The 25,437-nt window shown below is 46.8% G+C and overlaps 1 protein-coding gene across 12 annotated transcripts in view; it reads left to right on the forward strand.

The window, feature by feature from the left end:
* The window catches only part of LOC131101446 (triple functional domain protein), a 44,309-nt gene that overhangs the window by 13,542 nt on the left and 5,330 nt on the right, over positions 1-25,437 (forward strand). For 3 of the 12 annotated variants that reach the window (XM_078792044.1, XM_058046618.2, XM_058046620.2), the window contains exons 3-54: positions 2,900-2,974; positions 4,355-4,469; positions 5,543-5,735; positions 6,786-6,890; positions 6,979-7,175; positions 7,585-7,825; positions 8,416-8,538; positions 8,721-8,912; positions 9,596-9,727; positions 9,808-10,038; positions 10,367-10,489; positions 11,189-11,380; positions 11,570-11,739; positions 12,227-12,401; positions 12,472-12,667; positions 13,122-13,288; positions 13,364-13,483; positions 13,567-13,758; positions 13,902-14,051; positions 14,133-14,247; positions 14,329-14,444; positions 14,513-14,635; positions 14,721-14,915; positions 14,994-15,109; positions 15,587-15,653; positions 15,718-15,827; positions 16,027-16,096; positions 16,175-16,264; positions 16,350-16,442; positions 16,510-16,621; positions 16,690-16,880; positions 16,955-17,056; positions 17,886-17,915; positions 18,468-18,610; positions 18,709-18,808; positions 18,891-19,134; positions 19,258-19,365; positions 19,433-19,626; positions 19,699-19,869; positions 21,385-21,480; positions 21,554-21,702; positions 21,773-21,839; positions 22,235-22,338; positions 22,412-22,481; positions 22,553-22,642; positions 22,721-22,813; positions 22,891-22,941; positions 23,018-23,095; positions 23,719-23,910; positions 23,968-24,148; positions 24,215-24,454; positions 24,542-25,035. In XM_078792044.1, the coding sequence (XP_078648170.1) occupies positions 2,900-2,974; positions 4,355-4,469; positions 5,543-5,735; positions 6,786-6,890; positions 6,979-7,175; positions 7,585-7,825; positions 8,416-8,538; positions 8,721-8,912; positions 9,596-9,727; positions 9,808-10,038; positions 10,367-10,489; positions 11,189-11,380; positions 11,570-11,739; positions 12,227-12,401; positions 12,472-12,667; positions 13,122-13,288; positions 13,364-13,483; positions 13,567-13,758; positions 13,902-14,051; positions 14,133-14,247; positions 14,329-14,444; positions 14,513-14,635; positions 14,721-14,915; positions 14,994-15,109; positions 15,587-15,653; positions 15,718-15,827; positions 16,027-16,096; positions 16,175-16,264; positions 16,350-16,442; positions 16,510-16,621; positions 16,690-16,880; positions 16,955-17,056; positions 17,886-17,915; positions 18,468-18,610; positions 18,709-18,808; positions 18,891-19,134; positions 19,258-19,365; positions 19,433-19,626; positions 19,699-19,869; positions 21,385-21,480; positions 21,554-21,702; positions 21,773-21,839; positions 22,235-22,338; positions 22,412-22,481; positions 22,553-22,642; positions 22,721-22,813; positions 22,891-22,941; positions 23,018-23,095; positions 23,719-23,910; positions 23,968-24,148; positions 24,215-24,454; positions 24,542-25,035 (7,484 nt within the window). Of the gene's footprint in view, positions 1-1,429; positions 1,771-2,899; positions 2,975-4,354; positions 4,470-4,806; positions 4,920-5,542; positions 5,736-6,785; positions 6,891-6,978; positions 7,176-7,584; positions 7,826-8,415; positions 8,539-8,720; positions 8,913-9,595; positions 9,728-9,807; positions 10,039-10,366; positions 10,490-11,188; positions 11,381-11,569; positions 11,740-12,226; positions 12,402-12,471; positions 12,668-13,121; positions 13,289-13,363; positions 13,484-13,566; positions 13,759-13,901; positions 14,052-14,132; positions 14,248-14,328; positions 14,445-14,512; positions 14,636-14,720; positions 14,916-14,993; positions 15,110-15,586; positions 15,654-15,717; positions 15,828-16,026; positions 16,097-16,174; positions 16,265-16,349; positions 16,443-16,509; positions 16,622-16,689; positions 16,881-16,954; positions 17,057-17,885; positions 17,916-18,467; positions 18,611-18,708; positions 18,809-18,890; positions 19,135-19,257; positions 19,366-19,432; positions 19,870-21,384; positions 21,481-21,553; positions 21,703-21,772; positions 21,840-22,234; positions 22,339-22,411; positions 22,482-22,552; positions 22,643-22,720; positions 22,814-22,890; positions 22,942-23,017; positions 23,096-23,718; positions 23,911-23,967; positions 24,149-24,214; positions 24,455-24,541; positions 25,036-25,437 lie in introns of those variants that run through there. The other 9 variants (XM_078792040.1, XM_058046616.2, XM_058046617.2 and 6 more) reach the window with 5 other exon arrangements.

Consider the following 25,437-nt stretch of genomic DNA (forward strand, 5'->3'; position numbering starts at 1 on the left):
TTCCCCACGCATCACTTGGCCCAGGAATTTCTGGCACGTGTTCAATGCGGTAAGTTCGCAGCTACAGTATGTGGCGACACACATGTGCATGGTTCTGGTTTCCCTTGCCCTGCAACAGCTGGCCTGTAGACGCTGCACTCCAATTTGATAACGATGCCAGACTAGACAGGAGTGTTTGTTTTGTGGTATGATGGGAACTGTGACCCTCCCTCTACTGACCCGGCCCATCTGTCCCGGCCCAGGCAGCCGTCGCCTTCTGTCTTTCTCCCATCAAGGCAAAAAACACTTAGGAGGTATTTGTCACACAGTCTTTGTGTTGTGGTGTTGTTGACTAATCTGCTTTGTTGTATCAAGCCTGTCTAATGCCCACTTGACCTCCACAAGCCTTTGAAGTGCGTGTCGGCAGCTGATGTTTCTCGACACACGACTCCATGACACTCCTGGCCTGGAATGGTCACTGACTTTTGGAAAAGATGTCTCTAGAATTTCACTCCTACATCCTTTTGCCCTTCTCCATGAGGGGTGTAGTCGCATATTATCCGCAGCTCCATTTCGCCACCACCCACTTTGTGCATTCACTCAGGAGATAAATCAATTCAAGGATAGGATGGACACACACGCACACACATATGTCCCAAGGAACATTTGTGGAATAACTAATGGATCTGCCTTCAAATCTCTGCAACAATGTCACAATAAATCTAGTCAGGTGTGTTATTTACTGTAAATTAGATTACTTACCCCTTACTATACTGGAAAGAATGAATAAAATATCAATCCTTTCAATCGTAATGATGACAACATTCATTCATTCATTCATTTTCTACCGCTTTTTCCTCACGAGGGTCGCGGGGGGTGCTGGAGCCTATCCCAGCTTTCTTCGGGCGAGAGGCGGGGTACACCCTGGACTGGTCGCCAGCCAATCACAGGGCATGATGACAACATATTTTAATGAATTATTTTCTAATGGTGTGATGATTATATCCTGCTCTTAAGAAATCACATTAGTCTCTATGGATAATTTAGCCTCATATTCCTGTCATATTCAGTTGCTAGGCAGTTCTTTACAATAATCTAGGGCTCACCACAGCTGCTGGTCGCCTCGCATGTGCAGGGTTTGCTATGCGTTGGCGATGAGTTCCTCCAAATCCCGTCGTTTGTCACCTCCTTGTGTGACGCCCATTAGTTGACACTGAATCAACAGCACCTCTGCTGGTTGCAGCTAAGTAGTGCGCTCTGCCGGGGGTTTGTATAACAGCGTATTGACGCAAATCCATGTGTCCGCCATAGTCTGTTGACTTTTGAGTGCATGGGAGGAATGTTTTCCAAGCTCCCATATATAGGTTTTCCCTGTCAGCCTCAAATCTTCATGCTAAGCAGCTTGTCAAGAAGTATAAATGCAGTGCAGGCATATTATAATTGCACCCCCTCCCACACGGCCAGGATTACCTCCCTCAACCTGGGCTGGTGTATCCGACACCTAACAGCTCTGCGTCTGCGTTGGAAATGTTTGCCCCGGCTTTTCCATAGGAATGGTAGACAAAGTAACAGCAAAGGGTGTACTTTTCTCCCGGATTGGAATATCAACACCAAGGAATGCCAGGATTAGGCGCTGCTGCTTGCGGCTCTGCCGGCAGCTGGAATGGAATGGGCCCTTCATCGGAACCTAATTTGAAGTGTTTCTGGATGAATTGATGAAGATGGCTTGCTGGGCAGCTAATCACATGTGGTTGGATGCCCCAAAAGGCTCCACAGTGATTTGTCTTACAGGTACAAACTTAATTTACCACCACTTCATTCCCAATTAGCCTCTGCGTGCTTTTGTGCATGCGTATGTGTGACTGTGACCAGGCCACTCTATATTTAGCTGCTGTGCCACTTTCTCACATCCCACAGCACCTTAAACACACATAAGTGGCATGTATGGGTGTCTGTAAATGTTTCGGAAGTCTTCTGCATCCCATACCGTTCTTTTTCCACTGATATTGGCCGATACTGTGACCGATGGATCGGAGCACCCCTGGTTGAAACAATAATTCATCAAGTGCCCTAAATACAGGAGATAGAAGATCTTGAATAGTGCTGTAGTCAACTTAGTGTTTGTCCTTTAGCAATAGAGGGGGATGTGTGTGTGTGTGTGTGTGTGTGTGTGTGCGCTGAAAAAAGCGAGGCCTGTAAACGCTCTGTTTACGCTCGCACACCGTGTTTTACCGCTTGTCATCTTGTCAGTAGTGAACGTCTCACTGACCTTTCGATAATACCCGTGCTTGGTGGCAGGCTGCCAGTCAGACCACACATCAAAGATGCTCTTTCTTCAGAAGATGAGTCACTCGGCGCGGAAAAGACGCTGACGTTGGTTACATCCATCGATGCCCTTTACCCTTATTATGCGTTACTTCACCCCCCCCCCACCCCCCTTAATATGTGTGCCTCTTAACTGCTGCCAATTTAGCTTTACTCAGCAATGGAGAAAGTAGTTGGCTTTCAGGGACGTTAATGACTTCATGACGTCAGTTAATGGATCGACTTCTGTCATCAGTAAAGGAACTTATCTGGGCCGTTATCTGCTGTTGACTCTCTGTCACAGTCATGAGATGATGATCAGAGGGGCTGCTTGTGTAAGTTGTTGCCGTCGGAGGGCATTTGCAGCACATTGCTTCTAAATAAAGCAACATGTGATACGCATCGTTCCTTGTATGGGTTTCTTTGAAGACCAGAAGAAGACATTTACAATGCCTGCACATTATTTATGTATTCTGTCACTGATCTCATAGTATGTTATGTATGCCGGTCTCAAATTGACTTAACTGTGAATGAAGCAGACGGAAAGAGGCACCGGATTGTCTGTTTAAAAGACGTCGCCTTCATTTTGTCTTTCCTTTCTTCTTTTTCTCTCCAGGTTTTAGGAGAAATGAGGACATGAGAGCGATGGAGGTGCTTCCCATCCTGAAAGAAAAAGTAGCGTTTTTGTCAGGTAATGCTTTATAAGGCAACTTATCTTGCACAAATGTTTCAAGACGTGCTCCTCACGCCACTCAAGATGTGTACCAAATTTCATGGTGACTGTGCTAAAGTTACAGTGGGCCACCATAGTGAGCTCACATAAATAAATACATCCAGATGTATGTATCTGATGAGACAATATGTATGTATAGTTCTCTGACATTATAATAAGGTTGAGCCACTTGTCTCTGCAGGGCTGCACGGTGTATTTGCAACACACACAAGCACATACTCAACTCTCACCAGGGTAAAATGGCAGCAGCCTTTAGCTGACTGTTCACATTCATCTCACCCTATCAAATAAGTAACACATAGAAATTGGGGGTATGGGGGGAGCTTTGGGAAGGTCAAACAGAATAGCAATGACAGTCGTGATGACTCAGGCAAACACATTTACATCAGGAGACAGAGAGACAGGGTGGTGTTTCCATAGCGACAATGCATTGTCAGAAACGGCATCCCCGAGTCGTCGCTGGCTGAGTAATTGGCTTTGAATTGAAGAAAGCAAGGCTGGTGAGACAAACAAGGGGAAACGGGGTGCACGAGCAAAGCCTATTACTTTGAGCATGCACATAATAATAAACAAGCTTTGTTCGTCTTTCCCCTTGTTAGTCACATTTAGTATTTTCATTTTCGCCCTCAAGAGCCGGCGGGGCGAGCCTACGTGCTCGCTGCAAGCCCTCTCATCTGACTAATTTGTGGGCTGAGCACATTGAGCATGTGTTTACGAGCGTGTACACCAGCACAGCAGCACTTCTCGCTGGCGAAATGCTCATCATCGTAGCTGAAATACAGAAGCCATGCATTTGACTGAGATCTTTAATTATTGTGATGTAATAGCATCAAAGACACAGCTTCTGCTTCCGAGTGGTTTTAACATGCTGCATATGGCGTAAGACTGAAAGCAGCGGGAAGTCCGTTACCACACTGAGAAGTTACAGCCGGTTGACCGCAGCTCAGTGTGATGGCTCTTGTTGTTTTATTACTCCCAGCAAAACTCATTTACTGTCAACAGCAATGCAAGCACCATTTATCAAATAGATGCTACCTGAAATGCTGTCATGGACGCCTGGAATGAATTAACTGCAGATGGTGCCGGGATGGACAAAAGCTTCATGATGACACTACCTGCAACAGCTGTGTGACTAAAGTGTAAAAAAGTATTAATTTTGGATTTGTTTTTAAGCGTGAAGACAGATGTGCACGAGTGTCATTAAACGTAGATTACCGTGTCCGAAATGCAACACATGAGTCCCACTGCTGCAATAAACCACTTCCGAATGATCGCCACACATTTTATTGCAGCATACAAGCATTTCCTTCTGTGATACATCTGTGTGTTTTGTCTTAGGCGGCAGGGACCGACGCGGCGGTCCAGTGTTGACCTTCCCGTCACGCAGCAACCACGACCGAATACGAACGGACGACCTGAGGAGACTGATCGCCTACCTGGCCGGCATCCCCAGGTTAGATGTTATTTCATAGCCCCCTCTTGTAAAAATACATGAGAGTGAAGCATGCAGTCCAAGCACGTGAAAGTGCTGAGTGGAGCATGTGATGGGCGAGAGAGGCAAGAGGGAGAGGGAATTATTCAAGAGCAGTTAGCTTGCCGCAGCCTTTTTTTTTGGCTGGCAAAAATCACTTCTCGAGTGACGAAAAGGGACGTGAGGGAAAGCCTGGATGAATAACGGAGAACAAGTGAGGAACGGAAAGCGGGATCCACAGGGAAGAGATAAGGGGGCGGGGGGGCGGAAGATTAAAACCCACAGAGATGAAGCGCGCATGTGTGAGCTTGCGCGCATGTGTGTGTGTGCATGTATGTGTGTGAGGAAGCAAAACAAAACGTCGCAGTAGCTGAGGCAGTGCAGCAGCAGCGGTACTAGTTATTGTGGACTGCTTGGCTTCTCACCTCGCAGGTAAATTCTCCACCTTCTCCATGCTTGTCTCCATCCATCTCTTATTTCATCACTGCAAGATTTCATATCAGACATTTCCTGTAAATCCCATCTGGTATTCTATAAGCAGTCCTGTTATGATTTTGCATGATATACTGTATATACATATATATCATTTTGTGTGCACTTTGTGGGGATCTATTTTAGGAAAGCACATTTGTCAGTTTCTGACAGGCTCCTGTGATGGAAGGATTTAAAAATGTCAAATTGCAAGGAAAGTGTTCAGAAATAGTTTGGAGGATGATAATCCTAGAGAGCTGCTGCCCAAATGTGCTGATTTATAATTTTGTGTGTGTGTGTATTTCAACATTTGTTAGTCATTGTCACAGGTTTTTGAGTGCGTGGTCGGCTGTTTGAGTGTGTGGGCGTGTGGGATCCATGTTTGCTGCGTAGGCTTCTGACGCTATAGAAAAATGCGTCATCTCACAGATTTTTTATTCTTTTCTGTTTTTTTAACCCCCCTCCCTCTTCCACTCTTTCCCATGTCTGTCATCCATCCCCTCTTTTCTGGATTATCTCCAATCTCCCCCGCCTTTCTCTCTACATCCCTCCCTCCATCCATCCCTCCCTCACCCTCCCTCTAGCGAGGAGGTTTGTAAACATGGCTTCACTGTCATCGTTGACATGCGTGGCTCCAAGTGGGACAGCATCAAGCCTCTGCTGAAGATCCTGCAGGAGTCGTTCCCGTCGTGCATCCACGTCGCGCTCATCATCAAACCTGACAACTTCTGGCAAAAGCAGAGGACCAATTTCGGAAGCTCCAAGTTTGAGTTTGAGGTAACAATTTGGGTTGATGGAAGTCGTGGTTGCGTGCTTCATCTTTTTACCCTGACGGCCTACTTCCGCTTCCATACTGGATGTGCTGCTGGTTTAGAGATGCATTAGCCATCATCTCAATGCATTCATTAGCTTGATTGATTGTTTGCTGGGTTACGCTACAGGTAAATGAAGATGCACAATTTGGTGCAGTTCGGAATTATAATTGTTAGGCCTTGGCGGAGACCTGTGATTAGAATGTCCTCATTTTTTTACAGGCATTCTGTAATTCGGTAATTCCGTGTTTAAAAATGAGCCGTTTGCTTTCCAAAGTTATGCCTCTTATTATTCACAGCCATACTCCCCATTTGTCACTGTTGCTGCACATCCGTATTGATTATTTGGGCAGAACACAAGCTTTGTCACACTGATTGACTTCATGTACTGCTAGCTGACCTTCTTGCATGTGCATATCAAAGTGAACTGTTTATAAATTAATTGCATGCGTCTGCGTACACAACATATGCTGAATTTCTCCCTGACATGCATGCAAATCAATGAGCCAACACAATAGCATCAGCATTCCTTTCACCCTATGCAGTGTGTTGTGCTGCGTTGGTCGGGTCGGCCTTCAGCGAGCTTCTTCTCTGGCCATGTGTGTGGGGGTGTTTTGCGGAGGAGGCTGCGTGGAAAACGGCGCTGAGATGCCGAAGGCTTCTCCATCGCTCAACAAATTTGATATTGTCAGATGCGATTGTTGCATGCTATGCTGTTATATTGTATTTGTCATCGGTGCTAAGTGGAGGGTGCACTGTGCCGCCTGACATGATTGGAGGAAGCGGAAACGTGTTCACTACTAAATGCTGCAGAGATTAGTCGAGAAGCTCAGCTATTTGGCTCCATTAAGGTCTCATGTCGGTTGTTTTAGGGAAGTAAAGAATGAGCTGGATTGCGCTAATTAAAAACTTCTCAACAGAGAAAATTAGAGGAAGCAATTTATACCCATTTGACGGAAAGCGTTGTAAAGCCACACACACTCTGCTTCAATCCCTTAATGCTTTTTTCCTCCAGACCACCATGGTGTCATTAGAAGGCCTGACCAAGGTGGTGGACCCCTCCCAGCTGACAGCAGACTTTGATGGCAGTCTGGACTACAACCACGAAGAATGGATAGAGGTGAGATGACCTGTCTTATAAAAGCCTCCAGTGACTTTTCAAGAAGGCTTTCGCTGCTTCAGACCGGTATTCTTCATTTCCCCCCCAGGTCCGAGTGGCCTTCGAGGAGTTCTCTGGTCATGCTACACAGATGCTGGCCCGACTAGAAGAGATGCAGGAGACTGTTTCACGTAAAGACTTCCCCCAAGACCTGGAGGGAGCCCGGAGAATGATAGACGAACACGCCACATTAAAGAAGAAGGTCATCAAAGCACCGATAGAAGAGCTGGACACTGAGGGACAAAGGTAACAACACAAAGCCAGTTGGGAGGCCATCCATCCACTTGCACCAGATGCATTGTGTTTGTATACAATGACAACCATGCATTTCTAATTTCTACAAGTCTTCTACTCCTGAACCGCTGCACACGAAAGGACATAAATTTGCCAGAACATGCACTCCTACTGTGTTGCCTGTGCTGTTGTTTTTCTGACAAATACACCACATGGTGGCGCTGTTATAAACCCAACAAGTTGGCTTGGCACGTAACTTTGTGTTATGCAGAATCACCACAAAATTGGGTACACACCTTTTAGGGATTAGTGTAAAATTTCAGAAAGATTGGTAGCAAGACTGACCGCCACAATTTCAAGCATTTTGGGCACAAGGAATGTCATATCATGTAATTTACATCTGATACCAAACTCCTTCCAGGTTATTACAGAGGATCCAGAGCAGCGAGTCCTCCTCCAACCGCAATGGCGGCAGTAGCGGAGGCAGCGGCGGGAGCAGCACGAGCAGCAACGCCGACACCCAGGGCCTGGTGCCGCGCATCACCCAGCTGCTTGACAAGCTGCACTCCACCCGCCAGCACCTCCACCAGGCATGGCACGTCCGCAAGCTCCAGCTTGACCAATGCTTCCAGCTCCGCCTCTTCGAGCAGGACGCGGAGAAGGTCGGTGGCCGTGGGGAGTCCGTGGGGTGGGGGTGCTGTCACTCAGTGAGGGCGGTGATGCGATGGTAATCTGTAACAACAGTGGCTGATCCACTTCGGGGCATGCAATATAAACACAACCTAATTATGGCCACAGAGAAACATTGATCTGGGCTGTGTGTGCAGAGCTCATCAATCCATGCCCATCTTCTTTTGGCTGGCAAACTTTTTTTCCCCCCCTGCACATATTGTTTGCACTTGAGTTGCACATGATAAGACAGAATGAGGCAAAATTTAGAGATTCATCTCAGAGTGAGCGGAATGAAATAGCAGGTTGCTGCAACACAGATCGCTGCTGTCTTGGATACACTGCAGTAGCAGGAGCTTGTTGCTAGGACACCACAGGCCACCAGTTGTTCTCTGGAAGAGAGCAAGAGGCTACATTTAATGGATTCATTTCTCTGCATGCTGACCTGGAAAAATGACAGCTCCGCACACTGCAGCAGTTTGCAAAAAAAAACACCACCTGCACGGCTTGTTTGCACCTTGCTTCACAATGTCGCGTCCATTGAGTTGATGATGAATTTGGATTGGTTTGCTCTCTACCTCAGATGTTTGACTGGATCATGCACAACAAGGGCTTGTTCCTGGCAGGCTACACTGAGATCGGCAACAACCATCCGCACGCCGTGGAGCTTCAAACACAGCACAACCACTTCGCCATGAACTGCATGGTAAGACGCACATGCACGCTGAGCCAAGTACAATCACCTATTAAAGAAGCCTGGGTGTCAAAACCGAGCTGCTAACACACTCCTTGTCTTATCCACACTCTGCATTATATAACTGCCCAAGGAAGGAAGCCTCAAGAGATTCTCTCCTCTCATGCAAAAAAACGCTTGGTTTCACCTCACAGAATGTCTACGTGAACATCAACCGCATCATGTCGGTGGGCAATCGGCTCCTGGAGTCGGGTCACTACGCCTCCCATCAGATCAAGCAGATCTCAGGCCAGTTGGAGCAGGAGTGGAAAGCCTTTGCCGCCGCATTGGATGAACGCAGCACACTGCTAGAGATGTCGGCCAGCTTCCACCAGAAGTGTGACCAGGTTGGTGCTATTATAGACAGATTATATTCTGTTTTTTTGTTGTTGTTTTGTGTGTTTTTTTTACTCGGGCAGGCAAAGTAGTCTTGCAACACTACATGCTTTATATAAATGTGAGGGTGGCATCTTTTTGTTCTCCTCTAACTCAAAGACAGTGTGAACCAGGGCATCTCCCTACTGGTTAGATTCAGCACCTTGGGTTTAAAAAAAAAAACATTAGTCTTTATTAAACCTACAAAGCCTAACATCTTTGCCACATTTGCATGCATTTACATACAATCAATGCACTCTTTATGTTATCTGCCATTGTTTCTGCTCATTCGTTGGACACTACAGAATGATGCATGGCCCAAATGGGAACATGCATATTTCAGCTTCACCGACAGGGAACACCGTTGTAATGCTTCATGTTTATTAGTGGAAATAGAGGCATTTCCCCCGTTTGAAGATTCACTCATGCACCTTAACATACTTATCATGGAAATGAGTGCATTGCACTAATGAGGTCACTTGTTGGTATTTATTGTTGTTTTCATCCGCTCTCACATGATGCTTTAAGCTCTTAGAAGTCACCACAAGCCATCCCCAAATGATTGATAAGCATACTGTTTTTTAGTCCAGTAAACGAAAAGCATTACTGTGTGACCAGCATGTGACTGCAAGTATGTGCTCCTCTTTCCTTGCAGTACATGAGTAATGTGGACACATGGTGTAAGGCGTGCGGCGAGGTGGACTTACCCTCTGAACTTCAGGACCTTGAAGACGGCATTCACCATCACCAAGGCTTATACGAACACATCACCTCTGCCTACTCGGAGGTAATGTCATCCTTTTCCAAGTATCTTTTTAACTCTTGGGGTTATTAATAGAATATTACAAAATCGTCTTCAACACCCAGGTAAGCCAGGATGGCAAAGCCCTCTTGGACAAACTGCAACGACCTCTGACCCCAGGCAGTGCTGACTCGCTGACGGCTTCAGCCAACTACTCCAAGGCGGTCCATCACGTCTTGGACATCATCCACGAGGTGCTGCATCACCAAAGGCAGCTGGAGAACATCTGGCAGCACCGTAAGGTCCGGCTGCACCAACGTCTGCAGCTCTGCGTCTTTCAACAGGATGTCCAGCAGGTACACACGCACACACACACACGCCACAATGTAGCGTTACATTTGGCCTCTGCATTATAATGAGCATGATAATATCAAAAGGTCCAGTATGATAATGTGGGTACACACTGTCCAAAAAGGGGCATTTTCGATGGTGTTGACATGGCAACTGTTGCCATGGAGAGTGCATGCAGATGCTGAGGAAGTCTTGAGAGAGAGATAGAGAGGCTAAGAAGATAACATTGATTCGAGTCGCCATCATGTGTCTTCTTTTTGCGCTTTTTACCACCGTAGCCCCCCTACCCCCCATGGTAAATCTGGTCCTGATTGTGTCCGTCTGTCGTGTCAGGTTCTAGACTGGATAGAAAACCACGGTGAGGCCTTCCTCAGCAAGCACACGGGGGTGGGCAAGTCCCTCCACCGAGCCCGAGCCCTCCAGAAACGACATGAAGACTTTGAGGAGGTGGCCCAGGTATACTTGATTGTTTCTGACGCCCTTCATAGGCCCTGCTTGTAGTTAGCTATGTTAGCATATGATAACTACAGCTCTGACTGCGATTACTGTATGTGCATATTTCAGCTTTTAATTTCAACCCTTTAATAATAACATTTATTTTGTTATATAGTAATACAGTATGTACTCTACTATAATTAAGACATATATAATATAGTATTTTTATTTGTTATTTGTTATAGTGTGATACAGTGGTGATTTCTTTCTTTCTTAATTTTTTTTATTTAATACATTTTGATGGACAGTAACATACCAAATATGCTTCCTTGCTTTGTAGCAGGGGTCCCAAATGAAATGGCTTCAGTGGCTTGTTATTAGGCTGTGGCACACTTTGTAAAAATACAATTCAACCAAAGAAACTTACAAAAACAGAGCAAAAATGCATAACAAGAAAAACTGAAATGTTGATTCTCTGTGGAAAAAAACTTATTACAATATTGCTGTTTTTGTTGTAACAGCGCTACCAAATAAGATTTTTATTTTGCAAGCATTTGCTTCCGGTATATATTATATGAGCTCTGAAAATGGCGTTGGTATGATCCAATGCTCATATATTGAATTGACAATAACATCCCTGTCCTGTCTGTGTTGAAATGGTTTATCAATATTCCAATCTTTGAGGATTCATCCTCCTCTTTCTGCTCCCATCCTGTGTAGAACACTTACACCAATGCAGACAAGCTGCTGGAGGCGGCCGAGCAGCTGGCCCAGACGGGAGAGTGCGACCCGGAGGAGATCTACCAGGCCGCCCACCAGCTGGAAGACAGGATCCAAGACTTTGTCCGGCGCGTGGAACAGCGCAAAGTCCTGCTGGACATGTCTGTCGCCTTCCACACGCACGTCAAAGAGGTGGGCCGAGGATGACGTAACACTGAAGTGGTTGGTGGGCTGCCTGTTGAGAGCCTTTACAGTGCAGAGGCAAATGATTAATACGTTTTATCTCCAAATTAGTCACAGAGGGAGCAGCACCAACATTTTACAAAGCATAAGCACTTTGTCAGAGGTCATTACATAAACAATACCTGTACACTTGTGTAGCTGTGGACATGGCTGGAGGAGCTCCAGAAAGAGCTGCTGGACGACGTGTACGCCGAGTCGGTGGAAGCGGTCCAGGATCTGATTAAACGCTTCGGCCAGCAACAGCAGACCACGCTGCAGGTCACCGTCAACGTCATCAAGGAGGGAGAGGATCTCATCCAACAGCTCAGGTAGCAAACCTGAACCAATCTTCCTTATGTTTACGGTCACTCCAAGCCATAAATATTTAAGAAAACGATTTAGGGGACAACTCAAAATGTGGTGTGCTCTTGAAAAGAATGAATTGGAGGAGTAGAGGCGTTTGCATCTCTCCATCTCTGGTGTGTTGGCTCCAGCATGTATTACATAATGCTGCTTTTATAAGTGCACGTCTAATTGTGTGGCAGTCTCCTCCACACACCTCCTGTGTGTGTGTGTGTGTGTGCACGCCCTTGTGTGCGTTTTTGCTTTAAGTATGCATGTTTATCCTGCAGCTTTGATGAGGAAGCTGTGCATTGTTTCTAGGTCTTCATTTACAATGCAATAATCAAGTAAAAGCACCCAGTGTGTTTTATAACAAGGACAGAAAGATTTAATGCTGTAATGACTCATTTTGATGTAACTGCTGCGTGCATATATCTGCATACATCTTGACGCATCTTGTGCCTTTCTGTCCAGGGACTCGGCCATCTCCAGCAACAAAACGCCGCACAACAGCTCCATCAACCACATCGAGAGCGTGCTACAGCAACTGGATGAGGCTCAAGCCCAAATGGAGGAGCTCTTCCAGGAGAGAAAAATCAAACTGGAGCTTTTCCTCCAGCTCCGCATCTTCGAGAGGGACGCCATTGAGGTGAGTCTTGTTTATGTGTGTATTGTTGCTGGACTCGTCTTCAGTTAAATGTCACGTTCCTCTCCCTCAGATTATCTCTGACCTGGAGTCGTGGAACGAGGAGCTGACGGGTCAGATGAATGATTTTGACACCGAGGACCTGACGCTGGCCGAGCAGAGGCTGCAGCATCACGCCGACAAGGCCTTGACCATGAACAACCTTACCTTCGATGTCATCCACCAGGGCCAGGAGCTACTTCAATATGTTAATGAAGTCCAGGCGTCTGGTGAGTCTTCTCACCTTCATATAATTCACCAAACACGCTCCTTTCTAGGAATCCTGAACACTTATTATTATTCCATAACGAGTTGTTTTGTCACATCCAAGCTGAGGGTTGAAGTAGGAGCTGCAGCTGAGCACATTCACCCTGTGTTGGAGTTTAGTATTGACGCTGCGGAGGTGTTTTGAGGGTCTGATTCGGTCAGTGTTTGGGATGAGAGTCGCCCACTCACAAAGCATAAATATTCACCTGTGAGCTTGCATGTTAATGTTAACTTTTTCTGTGTGCTTCATACATACACTTACTGTTATTAATGGTAACAGAAGTCCAAATAACTAATATTACTTCATCCACTGTTGTACTTTGATGGTATAAAAAACTATTGGGATACACTGTAGTCATCTAGGACATCGCATGTCTAGTTCCTGACCTGTAGACATCCACATGTCCTTCCCGCTAGGTGTCGAGCTACTGTGCGACCGCGATGTCGACATGGCGACCCGTGTTCAGGACTTGCTGGAGTTCCTCCACGAGAAGCAGCAGGAGCTGGACCTGGCGGCAGAGCAGCACCGCAGGCACCTGGAGCAGTGCGTCCAGCTCAGACATCTGCAGGCCGAGGTCAAACAGGTAAGCAAAGGACATCTCCACCTCTGTCACCGCTTTCAGGCACCTGTTTATTTCATTTCGTATTTGTTTTTGCAGGTTCTGGGTTGGATCCGCAACGGCGAGTCCATGCTGAATGCGGGTCTGATCACAGCCAGCTCCCTGCAAGAAGCAGAGCAGCTACAGAGGGAACATGAACAGTTTCAGCACGCCATCGAGGTTTGTCATTCAGCCATTTCCTGTCTGCATCATTGCTTACTCATTCACTTTGTTTATCCCGACGCTCTACTTCCCGCCTGCAGAAGACCCACCAGAGTGCTCTGCAGGTTCAGCAGAAGGCCGAGGCTCTGCTCCAGGCCAATCACTATGACATGGACCTGATCAGAGATTGTGCAGAGAGCGTGGCGTCCCACTGGCAGCAGCTCATGTTGAAGATGGAGGACAGGCTCAAGCTGGTCAACGCCTCTGTGGCCTTCTACAAGACCTCAGAACAAGTAGGACATGCATTAGATGTTGACTGGCCATGAAATACAGACTATGGTTGTCTCTAGGAAGAAATACTTGTTTCCCATGAATGATACATCCATGCAGCGCATGAATGCACCAAAAATGCAATCCAACGTTATGTTCCCTGCAGGTCTGCAGTGTGTTGGAAAGCCTGGAGCAGGAGTATAAGAGGGAGGAGGACTGGTGTGGCGGTGCAGACAAACTCGGTCCCAACTGTGAAACTGATCACGTGACCCCCATGATCAGTAAGCACCTGGAGCAGAAGGAGGCATTCCTCAAGGTTTGCACCACACAATATCAGACGCCATTACATATAAACAAAGTTCCAATCATCATGTTAACATTTTTCCCCCCCAATCAGGCGTGCACTCTGGCCAGAAGAAATGCTGACGTCTTCCTCAAATACATGCACAGGAACAGCGTCAACATGCCGGGAATGCTGAGTCACGTCAAAGCACCCGAGCAGCAAGTTAAAAGTGAGTTTGGGGGGGCATTTCAATGACGGCAGTGTGCATCTAGTGAGCAAAGTAAGATGAGGTGTTTGTCGGTGTGCACAGACATCCTCAATGAGCTGCTGCAGAGAGAAAATCGTGTGCTGCACTTCTGGACCATGAGAAAGCGGCGTCTGGACCAGTGTCAGCAGTACGTGGTGTTTGAACGCAGTGCCAAACAGGTGAAAGCACACATTTGCACTTCCTGTGGGGATCTTGTGATCTGATGACAGCCAAATCTGATTTGCAGGCCCTGGAGTGGATTCACGACACTGGCGAGTTTTACCTGTCCACACACACCTCCACTGGCTCGACTATCCACCACACGCAGGAGCTGCTTAAGGAGCACGAGGACTTCCACATCACCGCCAAGGTTGGTTGCACAGTTACACACTGGCATCAAGCGTGTCGCTGCTTGTGTGCACACATGCAACGCTTCCGCTCTCTGTTCAATGCAGCAAACCAAAGAGCGCGTGAAGCTGCTCATCCAGCTGGCGGACGGCTTCTGCGACAAAGGTCACAGTCATGCGGGAGAGATCAAAAAGTGGGTTACGGCCGTGGACAAACGCTACAGAGACTTCTCCCTGCGAATGGACAAGTACCGCTGCAGTTTGGAGAAAGCCTTGGGCATCTCCTCGGACTCCAACAAGGCTGTACGTGTGCCGTCATCCTTCACCCTCATCATAGCAACTTTTGGAGAATAAATCACGTCACTGTTTTCTCACTTTCAGAGTAAGGATCTCCAATTGGACATCATTCCAGCCACAGCGCCAGGGTCAGAGGTCAAGCTGAGGGATGCTGCCCATGAGCTCAACGAGGAGAAACGCAAGTCTGCACGCAGAAAGGAGTATGTGACTAATTCTTATTGGGGCAGTTAAATGCATTGTATTGATAAATGTAAATACAAAGGTAAAGCTACCACAGTGGATCATGGTTTCCTGATTAGCTTGTTGAGCAAGTGGTGCTGAATCGGAGGTGAAGTCAGTGCAAAGGCACATCCATAATGCATTTGCATGATTTAAGTGTCCTGCCTGGCCTCTGCGTTGCTTGGTCAGCACAAGAGCAGCACAAACGCCAGTCAAGCACCATCAGCTCACAAATGACTCTCGCTGTAGACACAGGAAAAGGAAGTGTGTGTCATTTTACGAGCCGCACAAATCACCATCATGATGTCCATCATCTACAGCTGCTTTACGACCGTGTTTTATAGCCTCTGAAAGTCTTATATTAAAATGAAAACTTCTATGATCCATTAGAATAAATGGGGGGGATCTTAGAGATTTAAGGTTATGGGCACTCATGTGTTGTTTATGCTTTTGTTAAGGTTCATCATGGCAGAGCTGATTCAGACAGAAAAGGCCTACGTACGCGACCTACGGGAGTGCATGGATGTAAGTTTGGCTATTCTTTCCATGCATTTGTAAAAGAACGCAGCTCAATATTTTTCTATTGCAGACTTACCTGTGGGAGATGACCAGTGGGGTGGAAGAGATCCCTCCAGGAATCATCAATAAGGAGCTCATCATCTTTGGGAACATGCAGGACCTTTATGAATTCCACCATAAGTGAGCATCAGAAGTTCAGCTCTCAGCTCTTATTGCTGTTGTTCTAGCCCCCCCTAGCGGTTCACAGGCTTTATGAAACTCTTAACAGTATTTACACATGAGCATTGGAAAGCTGTCATATTTATGTTTTGCTTTTATACTTTTATCCTTTATCCTTTATTCATAGTGTTTAACAATGTGACGTTCTCTCTTTCATCAGCATCTTTCTCAAAGAGCTGGAGAAATATGAACAGCTGCCAGAGGATGTCGGCCATTGCTTTGTTACATGGGTATGTATCACTGTCCCTTAACTCAATACTGATCCATTACCCTGCGAATCATAAAGAATCTATTTTTTTCCTTTCTAGGCTGATAAGTTCCAGATGTACGTGAATTACTGCAAGAACAAGCCCGACTCCACTCAGCTCATCTTGGAGCATGCTGGGAACTATTTTGATGTAAGTAAAACATCGCAAAGGTCACAATGAAACTACATTACGTAACATTGTATTAAATCATTTCTCTCCCTGGGGGAATTAACAGGAAATTCAGCAGAGGCACCGACTGGCCAACTCAATCTCTTCCTACCTGATTAAGCCCGTGCAGAGAATCACTAAATATCAGCTTCTGCTAAAGGTAACCTAAAAACATCTCAGGGCTGATGTGAGCATGATGTTGTTTAAGCTTTTGGACATTATTTCAGGAGCTGCTGACGTGCTGCGAAGAAGGCAAAGGCGAGATCAAGGACGGCCTGGAGGTGATGCTCAGTGTTCCCAAAAAAGCCAACGACGCCATGCACCTCTCCATGCTGGAAGGTGACCGACAGAGACCACTAATTCATTCATTTATTCGCCAGGTGTAAATTAGCATGTCTTTCCTCTAGGTTTTGATGAAAACATCGAGTCGCAAGGGGAGCTGATCCTCCAGGACTCCTTCCAAGTGTGGGATCCAAAGACGCTGATCCGCAAGGGCCGAGACCGCCACCTCTTCCTCTTTGAGATGTCCCTGGTCTTCAGCAAGGAGGTCAAGGACTCCAACGGCAGGAGCAAATACATCTACAAGAGCAAACTCTTTGTAAGTGGGGCTTAATTAAATGTCTTTTTTTTATTCTACTATATATAATGATTGTTATCTGCCGCTCTGTGTAGACCTCAGAGTTGGGGGTGACGGAGCATGTCGAGGGAGACCCATGCAAGTTTGCACTTTGGGTGGGACGCACTCCCACGTCAGACAATAAGATCGTGCTTAAGGTAATTTTCTCCTTTTGTTCTTTTTTCCCTGAAAATACCTTGAAGGTTCGACTGATATGGCTTGGCAAACACTGTACAAACATCAAGTCCAATTTTGGAGTGTGTTTACATGATTAGAATCTAGGAAAAGCCAACATCAGTCTAGCCGAGGTTTTCCTCCTGTCACTCTATGCTTTGGTTGCATGAGCAGCTTCAAGATGGGCCATCACTTCTCTGTAGTCACGATTCACACCTGAGTTGTCCTTTTTGCTCTCCCAGCCAGCCCCTGGTTTGATTCTGCTTTGTTAGCACGCACGTCCCGGCTTGTCTGTATATCTGGGGCTGTGTTTTCTGTGGATGTTTGTCTCCAAAGTCTCTCTGTGGCCTGACATGCTTCCGCCAACGCTGCTGACACTTTTTCAACTTCTCTCCGCCCACCATCCTGGCTGCACGCCGTTGTTTTGCTCACTCAACTTTTTAATGATTTGACATCCATATTCTCAAACCCCCTTCCTCCTGTTTCCGAAGTGGCAGAAGGTTGAGATTTGTGTCAGCATTTGGAAGGACACAAAGCTAAAAAATCTGACCACGTCCAGTGAATAATACATGATAATTGCTGAGCTAACAGTCCTGCGCCCTGTGCATTGTAAAGAAAATGTGTGTCATCACTAATTACACATGTTCACATCCATTACACTCTCATAATTGGGCTATATGGGCTGTCCAGGCAGAGTATTGGTGTTGTGTGCCCGTTTATCGTGACAATCCATGACAAAATGACAAAAATGTCCTTTACCTCTTCTCCAAACAAACCAGTGAAATTGTCTTATCTCATATTTCAAATTTAAAGCTAAGTCAGGGATCCAAACACGGAGCGATGGTGAGTACAAAATGTCCCACAACACAGCCCTCAGCAGCTTCTCACAAGTCTGAAACTCAACGCATTTCTTATAATGTGGATTTTTACTATTTCACCAAATAGCCGCTTAATACTCAAAGCTCCAAGTATAGTGTATTCTAATAATTGGAGAGACGCTGTTATTTCCCAAATTTGAAAACCCGTTCTTTACAAAAACATACTCTGAAGTGCATGGGAAAGTGGAAAAACTCAGCTTTCTTTGACAACATGATGATTTATTTACAAGTGTATAGCAAATGCAGCATGATAGCCGATGCCACTGCTGAGTTAGTTGGAAAGAGCATGCAGAGGTAGGGAAAGCTGACATATGCTGACCACATATGCTGGAGGTGTCACAAGTTCTCACCTGACTAAAACGTTAGAACAGAATAATATATCAATATAATAATATCCTCCCAGATAAGAGATGCTAACTTGGTTGATTCGGACTTGTGGGAAGAAACGCCAAGTAAAACAATATTTCCAAAATGTCATATCTAAATGACCTCATGATTAAGCTATTATTATTAACAGGCGTCCAACATTGAGAACAAGCAGGACTGGATCAAGCACATCAGGGAGGTGATCCAGGAGCGTACCATCCACCTGAGGGGGGCGCTCAAGGAGCCCATTCATATTCCCAAAGCCAGCACAGCCAAGCACCACAAGGGCCGCAGGTAACTTTTGTCATGAAGGAGCCATGGAAACTACACCAATCCATAACATAACATGTGAACATAAACGTAGATGAACAGAAGCGGTGGTTGTGTTTCAGGGACGGGGAGGACCTTGACAGTCAAGGTGAAGGCAGCAGCCAACCAGACACAATCTCCCTTGCCTCTCGCACCTCCCAGAACACACTGGACAGCGACAAGGTGGCCATGCTCATCTAAGCACATGCAAACTGCTCATGTTTCAACTCTTCCATCACTCACCTCCTTCCTCCTCCCCACGCAGCTCTCCGGCGGCTGCGAGCTGACGGTGGTGATTCACGACTTCATGGCGAGCAACAGCAATGAGCTGACGGTGCGCCGCGGCCAGACGGTAGAGGTTCTGGAGCGCTGCCATGACAAGCCCGACTGGTGCTTGGTGAGGACCACGGACCGCTCCCCCGCTCTGGAGGGCTTGGTGCCTTGCTCCATGCTCTGCATTGCACACTCTCGCTCCTCCATGGAGATGGAGGGCATCTTCAACCACAAAGGTAGGAAGCACGCTAATAAACACATATATAAATATCATATATTTTGTGTGTGTGTATTTGATGCATATCTCATGATCTCTTGCCACATAATGTGTTATAAATAAATGTTGATTTCTATTCCAGACACTTTGTCAGTATGCAGCAATGACTCCATCATGCCTGGCTCCTCTGCTACACTTCAGCCTGGTCATGGAATGGGCTCCCATGCTTCACCAGGGCCAAAGCGACCAGGTAGAGACGCAGCAGCTATACATATTTAAGAACAAGACAATAGCATCAGATGCTTGTGTTTTTGCAGGCAACACCTTACGAAAGTGGCTCACCAGCCCCGTCCGCCGACTCAGCAGCGGCAAGGCGGACGGCCACGTGAAGAAGCTGGCCCACAAGCACAAGAAGAACCGCGAGGTGAGGAAGAGCGGCGAAATGACCATGGGGTCCCAGAAGGACTCTGACGACAGCGCCGCCACGCCTCAGGACGAGACTGTAGAGGAGGTTGGAGAGTCGTGGCCGCATTCCGTCGAGTCGTGGTGCGGGTCGGACTTGAATGGTTTCGCTGTGTTGCAGAGGGTCCGCAACGAGGGGCTGTCAAGCGGCACTCTGTCCAAGTCCAGTTCTTCGGGCATGCAGAGCTGCGGCGAGGAGGAGGGCGAGGAGGGTCCTGATGCGGTCCCCCTGCCTCCACCTATGGCCATCCAGCAGCACAGCCTGCTGCAGGCGGACTCACAGGACGATAAGGTAAAGACGCAGGTGCTGCAGCCATGGAGAAAGAAAGTCATAATTATTGTCATATCTTTGCATCCTCTATGCTAATTACACATCATTGCTCTTCATATTTTTAATTTGTCCAGGTTTTTAGTCGTAATCTCTGATAGTTTGTGTTGGAGCATTTTACCTTCCTGTGTTGCATCATATTCTTTCCTCTCTTGAGACGTTGTAGGCAGCAGAGACTCTTCTTCTGACACTAATTTCTGTTTCTCTTTTTGTTTTGTTTCTGGTTGTATCGTTTGCCACAATGTAGCATTATCTTGATTTATGTCCTGTCTTTGCTTTGTCTCAGTTTCCATACCTGTCCATCTGAAATGCCCCATCTTCCTCCCCTCTTTCTTCCCTCAGTTCTCCTTTTACCCCCCCTCCCCGGCACTCTTCAGCTTCAAATGATTGCTCCTTCTTCTTCTTCTTTCTTGCTTTATTGAACAAAGTACATGAACAAATCCCTCCCTTTTTCTGACGTAACAGACTTTTCTCTTTCTATCCTCCTTTTTGTATTTTTTCTAAACAATCCTGATTTTCTCAGCTAGAATTTCCCTGCAGTCCATCTTTTTTTTTTTTTTTTAACTCCATGTTTCTTCAACAGACAAAGCCTTATTTGTGCCAAAGTGCTGCAAAGCTCTCCTTCAGCCGGTTTCAATATTACTACGGCTTTTTTCTGCATGTGCTAAAACTGAGAGTCTCTTAGTTGTCAGTGAAGCCCTAACACGCCCCCCCCCCCGCACCGAGGTGAAAAAAACCCCAACAACAACAATCTCCCCCTTGTTACCATCACCACTCCCTCCCTCACCCCGCTCGTTCTCATCCCCGTTTTACCCTCTGTGCGTTTAATCTCATGACCCATGCGAGTAATTGGCATCTCTATAAACGCTGGCGAGGCCACGAGCACACAGGCTCACCCAGAAAACCCAGCAGAGCAAGGGTGAGAGTCTACTGGAATGTATTTTATATTACATCCACATAAAACTCCTCCATTCCCTTTTTTTCCATTTGAAAGACCACTCATCACCTCGTCCATGTACAGCAAGAACACACTTCACGTCTTTTCTTTTTGTTGCTTTTTATCTCACACGACCCTTTTTTTCTTTGACCATCCCATTCTTTCAACCTCATTTTTTTAAACCTTTCATCTTCTTTTTAATCTTTAACGGATGCATCACATTAGCCGCATACGACAGTTACCCGCCTCACTGAAACAAATACGCTCATCTTATAATCAGTAAACAGGTTCATACCATAACATTTAGGCATTCGAATGTGCATTCCATTGAAAAAATGCTGGTTCATTGAAGTTCTCCTTGGAAAAGATTTCCTGTAGAGATGAAGGGCTCCAGGGTCTGTGTTCACCAATTATGTTTACCTCACACTATCCCATGTTATTACCACATTTATCCACACTACCGCTGGTGGACACAGGCCCTAAAGAAGACAATCCAGTGAGAAGGCAAGGGGATCTCATGTTTGTTTCCTGCCCATCTACAGAACTCCTCTCGTCTGTCGGTCCGCCCATCCAGTTCAGAGACGCCCAGTGCTGCCGAGCTGGTGAGCGCCATCGAGGAGCTGGTCAAAAGCAAGATGGTAGGACAATAACCTCAAGCACTCGCATGTCATGTATACTTTTCCATCAGCTATTGAATTTCTCTCATCTCAGGCTCTGGAGGATCGGCCCAGCTCGCTGTCAGTGGAGCAAGGCGACAGCAGCTCTCCTTCCTTCAACCCCTCAGACAACTCCCTCCTCTCCTCGTCCTCCCCCATGGAGGAGATGGATGAACGGCGGGCCAGCATCCTTAAGAAGCGACAGTAAGTCACGTGACTTTGACACCGTTAACTCTTTGGTTCTCTGCTGCATCATTTTTTGTTTTTGCTTCAGTTACGTTCTGCTAGAATTGGTGGAAACGGAGCGAGATTATGTGAAAGACCTGGGCCAGGTGGTGGAGGTGAGTGGTAGTCACATGCTTCTTGTCAAATGTCAGAATCGTGATGGGCATGGCCGTGTCATGTGGCCACTTGGTGGCAATGTTGGCTAACCTTTGATTGATTGATGATGAGCTTTTCCCCACCAATCGGAAGGTGATGTCATGTTTCATTGCTGCTTCCAAAGCAGGTGCCTTCCTGTGTTGATAGTACACACACATTACATATAAAATCGACGACACAACCACAAAATGATGGTGAATATTATTGATTGTAGCGCTGGTTTTACTTGGCCCATCTCCACCATTTAAAGACTTGTATGTTGGGTGTCTCTGCTTAAAAAGGATGTATTTGTGTGGATCGGTCATCATGCTAAACGGTCATTTTTTGTGAATAATGGCGGCGTGTCGGTGCTCAGGGTTACATGAGTCGGATGAAGGAGGAGGGCGTCCCCGATGACATGAAAGGCAAAGACAAAATCGTGTTTGGCAACATCCATCAAATCTTTGACTGGCACAAAGAGTAAGGAGCAAAATAACAATAACACAGTGTTCTCTGCTACTAGCTTGCCATTATATCTCTCTCTTTTGCTCAGTTTCTTCCTTGGTGAGTTGGAGAAATGTTTGGAGGACCCAGACAGACTGGGACCACTCTTTCTCAAACAGGTTTGTCAGGAATAAAAGCCTATCAATGTCTATTTTTCCCCTTTTTAATAATTTTTTCCCCTATTGTGTAGGAGCGGCGGTTAAACATGTATGTGGTGTATTGTCAAAACAAGCCCAAGTCTGAGCACATCGTCTCAGAGTACCTTGACACCTATTTTGAGGTAAGATTTAAAAAAAAAAAAAAGCTGAAATGCTTGGCAACGATCCTCCTTTTAATTTACCTTTGACCTTTTGTGCAGGATTTGAAGCAGCGGCTTGGCCATCGGCTGCAGATCACAGACCTGCTCATCAAGCCAGTCCAGAGGATCATGAAGTACCAACTGCTGCTGAAGGTTGGTGTGCTGTGGTCCATATCTTATTACACATGTGCACATATTAATGCCACATTATTACATCTACTTTGTTTCAGGACTTGTTGAAACACTCTAAAAAGGCAGGGCTGGACTCTGTGGACCTGGAGGTAAGACAAGAGATGCACTTTCTCAACAATCGTTCAACAATTGTACCAAAAAATGATTTGTGTCCATTTCTTGCAGAAAGCAGTGGAGGTCATGTGCATCGTGCCTAAAAGGTGCAATGATATGATGAATGTGGGCCGGCTTCAGGGGTTTGATGTAAGTACAATTTGAAAAATTATTTACAGGATATGGGGGGTGGCCCGCTGCTGCTGCTATTTTTTTTTGCAAAGGCATAATAATAAGTTCATAATAATAATATGCTTTTTCACCTATGTCACAAAGCTGCGATGCGCACACACACACACACACACACTTAATTTATGCTTATAATTTTCCTTGAATTATTTGTCTATTTGTCTTAACTATCAGCTATATACTATCAGCTGTATTTTCCCATGTCCCTTTTTCAGGAGCACTTTAAACATCAGACCACATCAAACTATGTCATTTATTTTACAATTTACAGTTTGTTTGTTTTTTTACTAAATAAGACATCAAACTTGCAAGTCATGTTGCCAGTTTGTATGTTAAAAGTTGAAATACCTAGAAAACAACTGGCGGGCCGGATTCAAACGCTTAGTGGGCTGCATGAGGCCCCCGGGACGTAGTTTGCCCACCCCTGTTGTACATATTAGGCACAGCCCGATATCACTGTTTCATGTTCCATACCCTGCTTTTTATTTCAACTTTAAACACAAATAGCATTTGTGATCGGTTGCCAGATGCAGCAGCACCTTTTGAAAGGACCAGTGTGACATATTTCTCTTCTTCCTCTCCAGGGGAAGATCGTAGCCCAGGGCCGCCTTCTGCTGCAGGACACGTTCATGGTGTCTGACGCAGAAAGCAGTGTGCTGGGTCGCATGAAGGAGAGGAGAGTCTTCCTCTTTGAGCAGCTCATCATCTTCAGCGAGCCGCTGGACAAGAAGAAAGGCTTCTCCCTGCCTGGCTTCCTGTACAAGAACAGCATCAAGGTAAGAGATCACATGATCTGCTGAAGCAGCCGGTCTTTCATGCATCTCCATCTACAGGTCAGCAGTTTGGGTCTAGAAGACAACGTAGAGGGCGACCCCTGCAAGTTCATGCTAACTTCTCGCTCGACCAATGGCACTGTGGAGTCGTTCGTGCTGCATTCTTCTCACCCGGGGGTACGTGAGGTGTGGACGCTTCAGATCGGCCAAATACTGGAGAGCCAACGCAATTTTCTCAATGGTGAGCTGACATGAAAACATTTTCCAGGATGAGTTGGAGCTCACCGTGTTTTCTTACGTATTGTAGCTCTGACCTCACCGATAGACTACCAGAGGAATCATGTTGGGGCCAGTGGGGGGTCCAGCATGGGAGCTGCAGGTGGAGGCAGTAGTGGGTCTAACGTAACAGGAAGTTCCCAAGCTGGCACCGCCATCCCTCCCCAAGGTGGCTGCCGTCGACCCTCCAGGATCCCCCAGCCGTCTCGCCTGCCACAACCCCTCCGCCAACACCCCGGGGCCGACCCCGACAGCCCCAACAAGATGTCAGGTATGACTTACTCAGGGCGATCTCTGTGGCCCATCTGTACTATCAAAGATGTGTTTGAGGTTTGAGTTGTGCTCGCTTATGATCCAGGTCCAAGTCCCCGTCCCGTTCCTCGCCCCCTACTCCCTTCGGGGGGCAGCCCACAGGGTAAGCGCCCCGGCGTCCAGGCCCTAGAGGACCAAACACTGACCCCTACAAATGCAGTAGCCCCTATAGTCCGTGCCACAGTTGGCCCGTTGCCCTCCACTCCTGTATCCAAACAACGGCCTGGAGCCGTGCCCCCTCTTGTGCCCCCCACTTTTACCAAGGACGTCCTCCCTCCTCCCCCTGCCAGCCCCAGTCAGAAGTCTGGGTCTGGATTCTGGAGCTCCATGCCAGGCTCTCCAGCGAGCCGGCCGGGTTCGTTCACCTTTCCAGGGGAAGCTGGGGAGAGTCCGGCACGTCAGAACTCTAGCCAGGTCCAGACCGGCTCTGGGAACCCAAATCAAAGCCACAGACACTCCACGCACAGCAAGGACGCTGACCGCATGAGTACCTGCTCATCCACCAGCGAGCAGTCCATCCAGTCCACTCAGAGTAACGGGGTAAGACCTAAGACCTGCTAAGACCTGCTGCCTGGCGCTGATCCGACTAACACAGAGGCAGAGGGAGGCCCGGTCTGTCCCGACTCCTGCAGACAGCACTACTAATCTGTCCACTACTACGCATCATCCTCTTTAGCTCTGACAGTCTCTGAAGACTCTAGCAGTACTTTCCTCCTGGTTCTCAACTCCTCAGGTGGACCAACCGTCAGGGCTGCCTCTTGATTTCCAAACTCTAACCAAGCTTTACTAACACCTGACCTTCTCCTCCTAATCCTCCTGGTTGTCCCTCACCCCCCCCACGGTACTTAAATACCCTCTTACTTGCAACTAACCTCTGACGTTTGTAGGCCTGCTTACAAACGACTCTCATCTTTGCCTGGAGCCGCAGAGCCAAAGAACTCT

This window comes from Doryrhamphus excisus, linkage group LG7 (genome assembly GCF_037039965.1).
Source record: "Doryrhamphus excisus strain RoL-2023G ecotype Guam linkage group LG7, RoL_Dexc_Guam_v1.1, whole genome shotgun sequence".
Taxonomy (NCBI): domain Eukaryota; kingdom Metazoa; phylum Chordata; class Actinopteri; order Syngnathiformes; family Syngnathidae; genus Doryrhamphus; species Doryrhamphus excisus.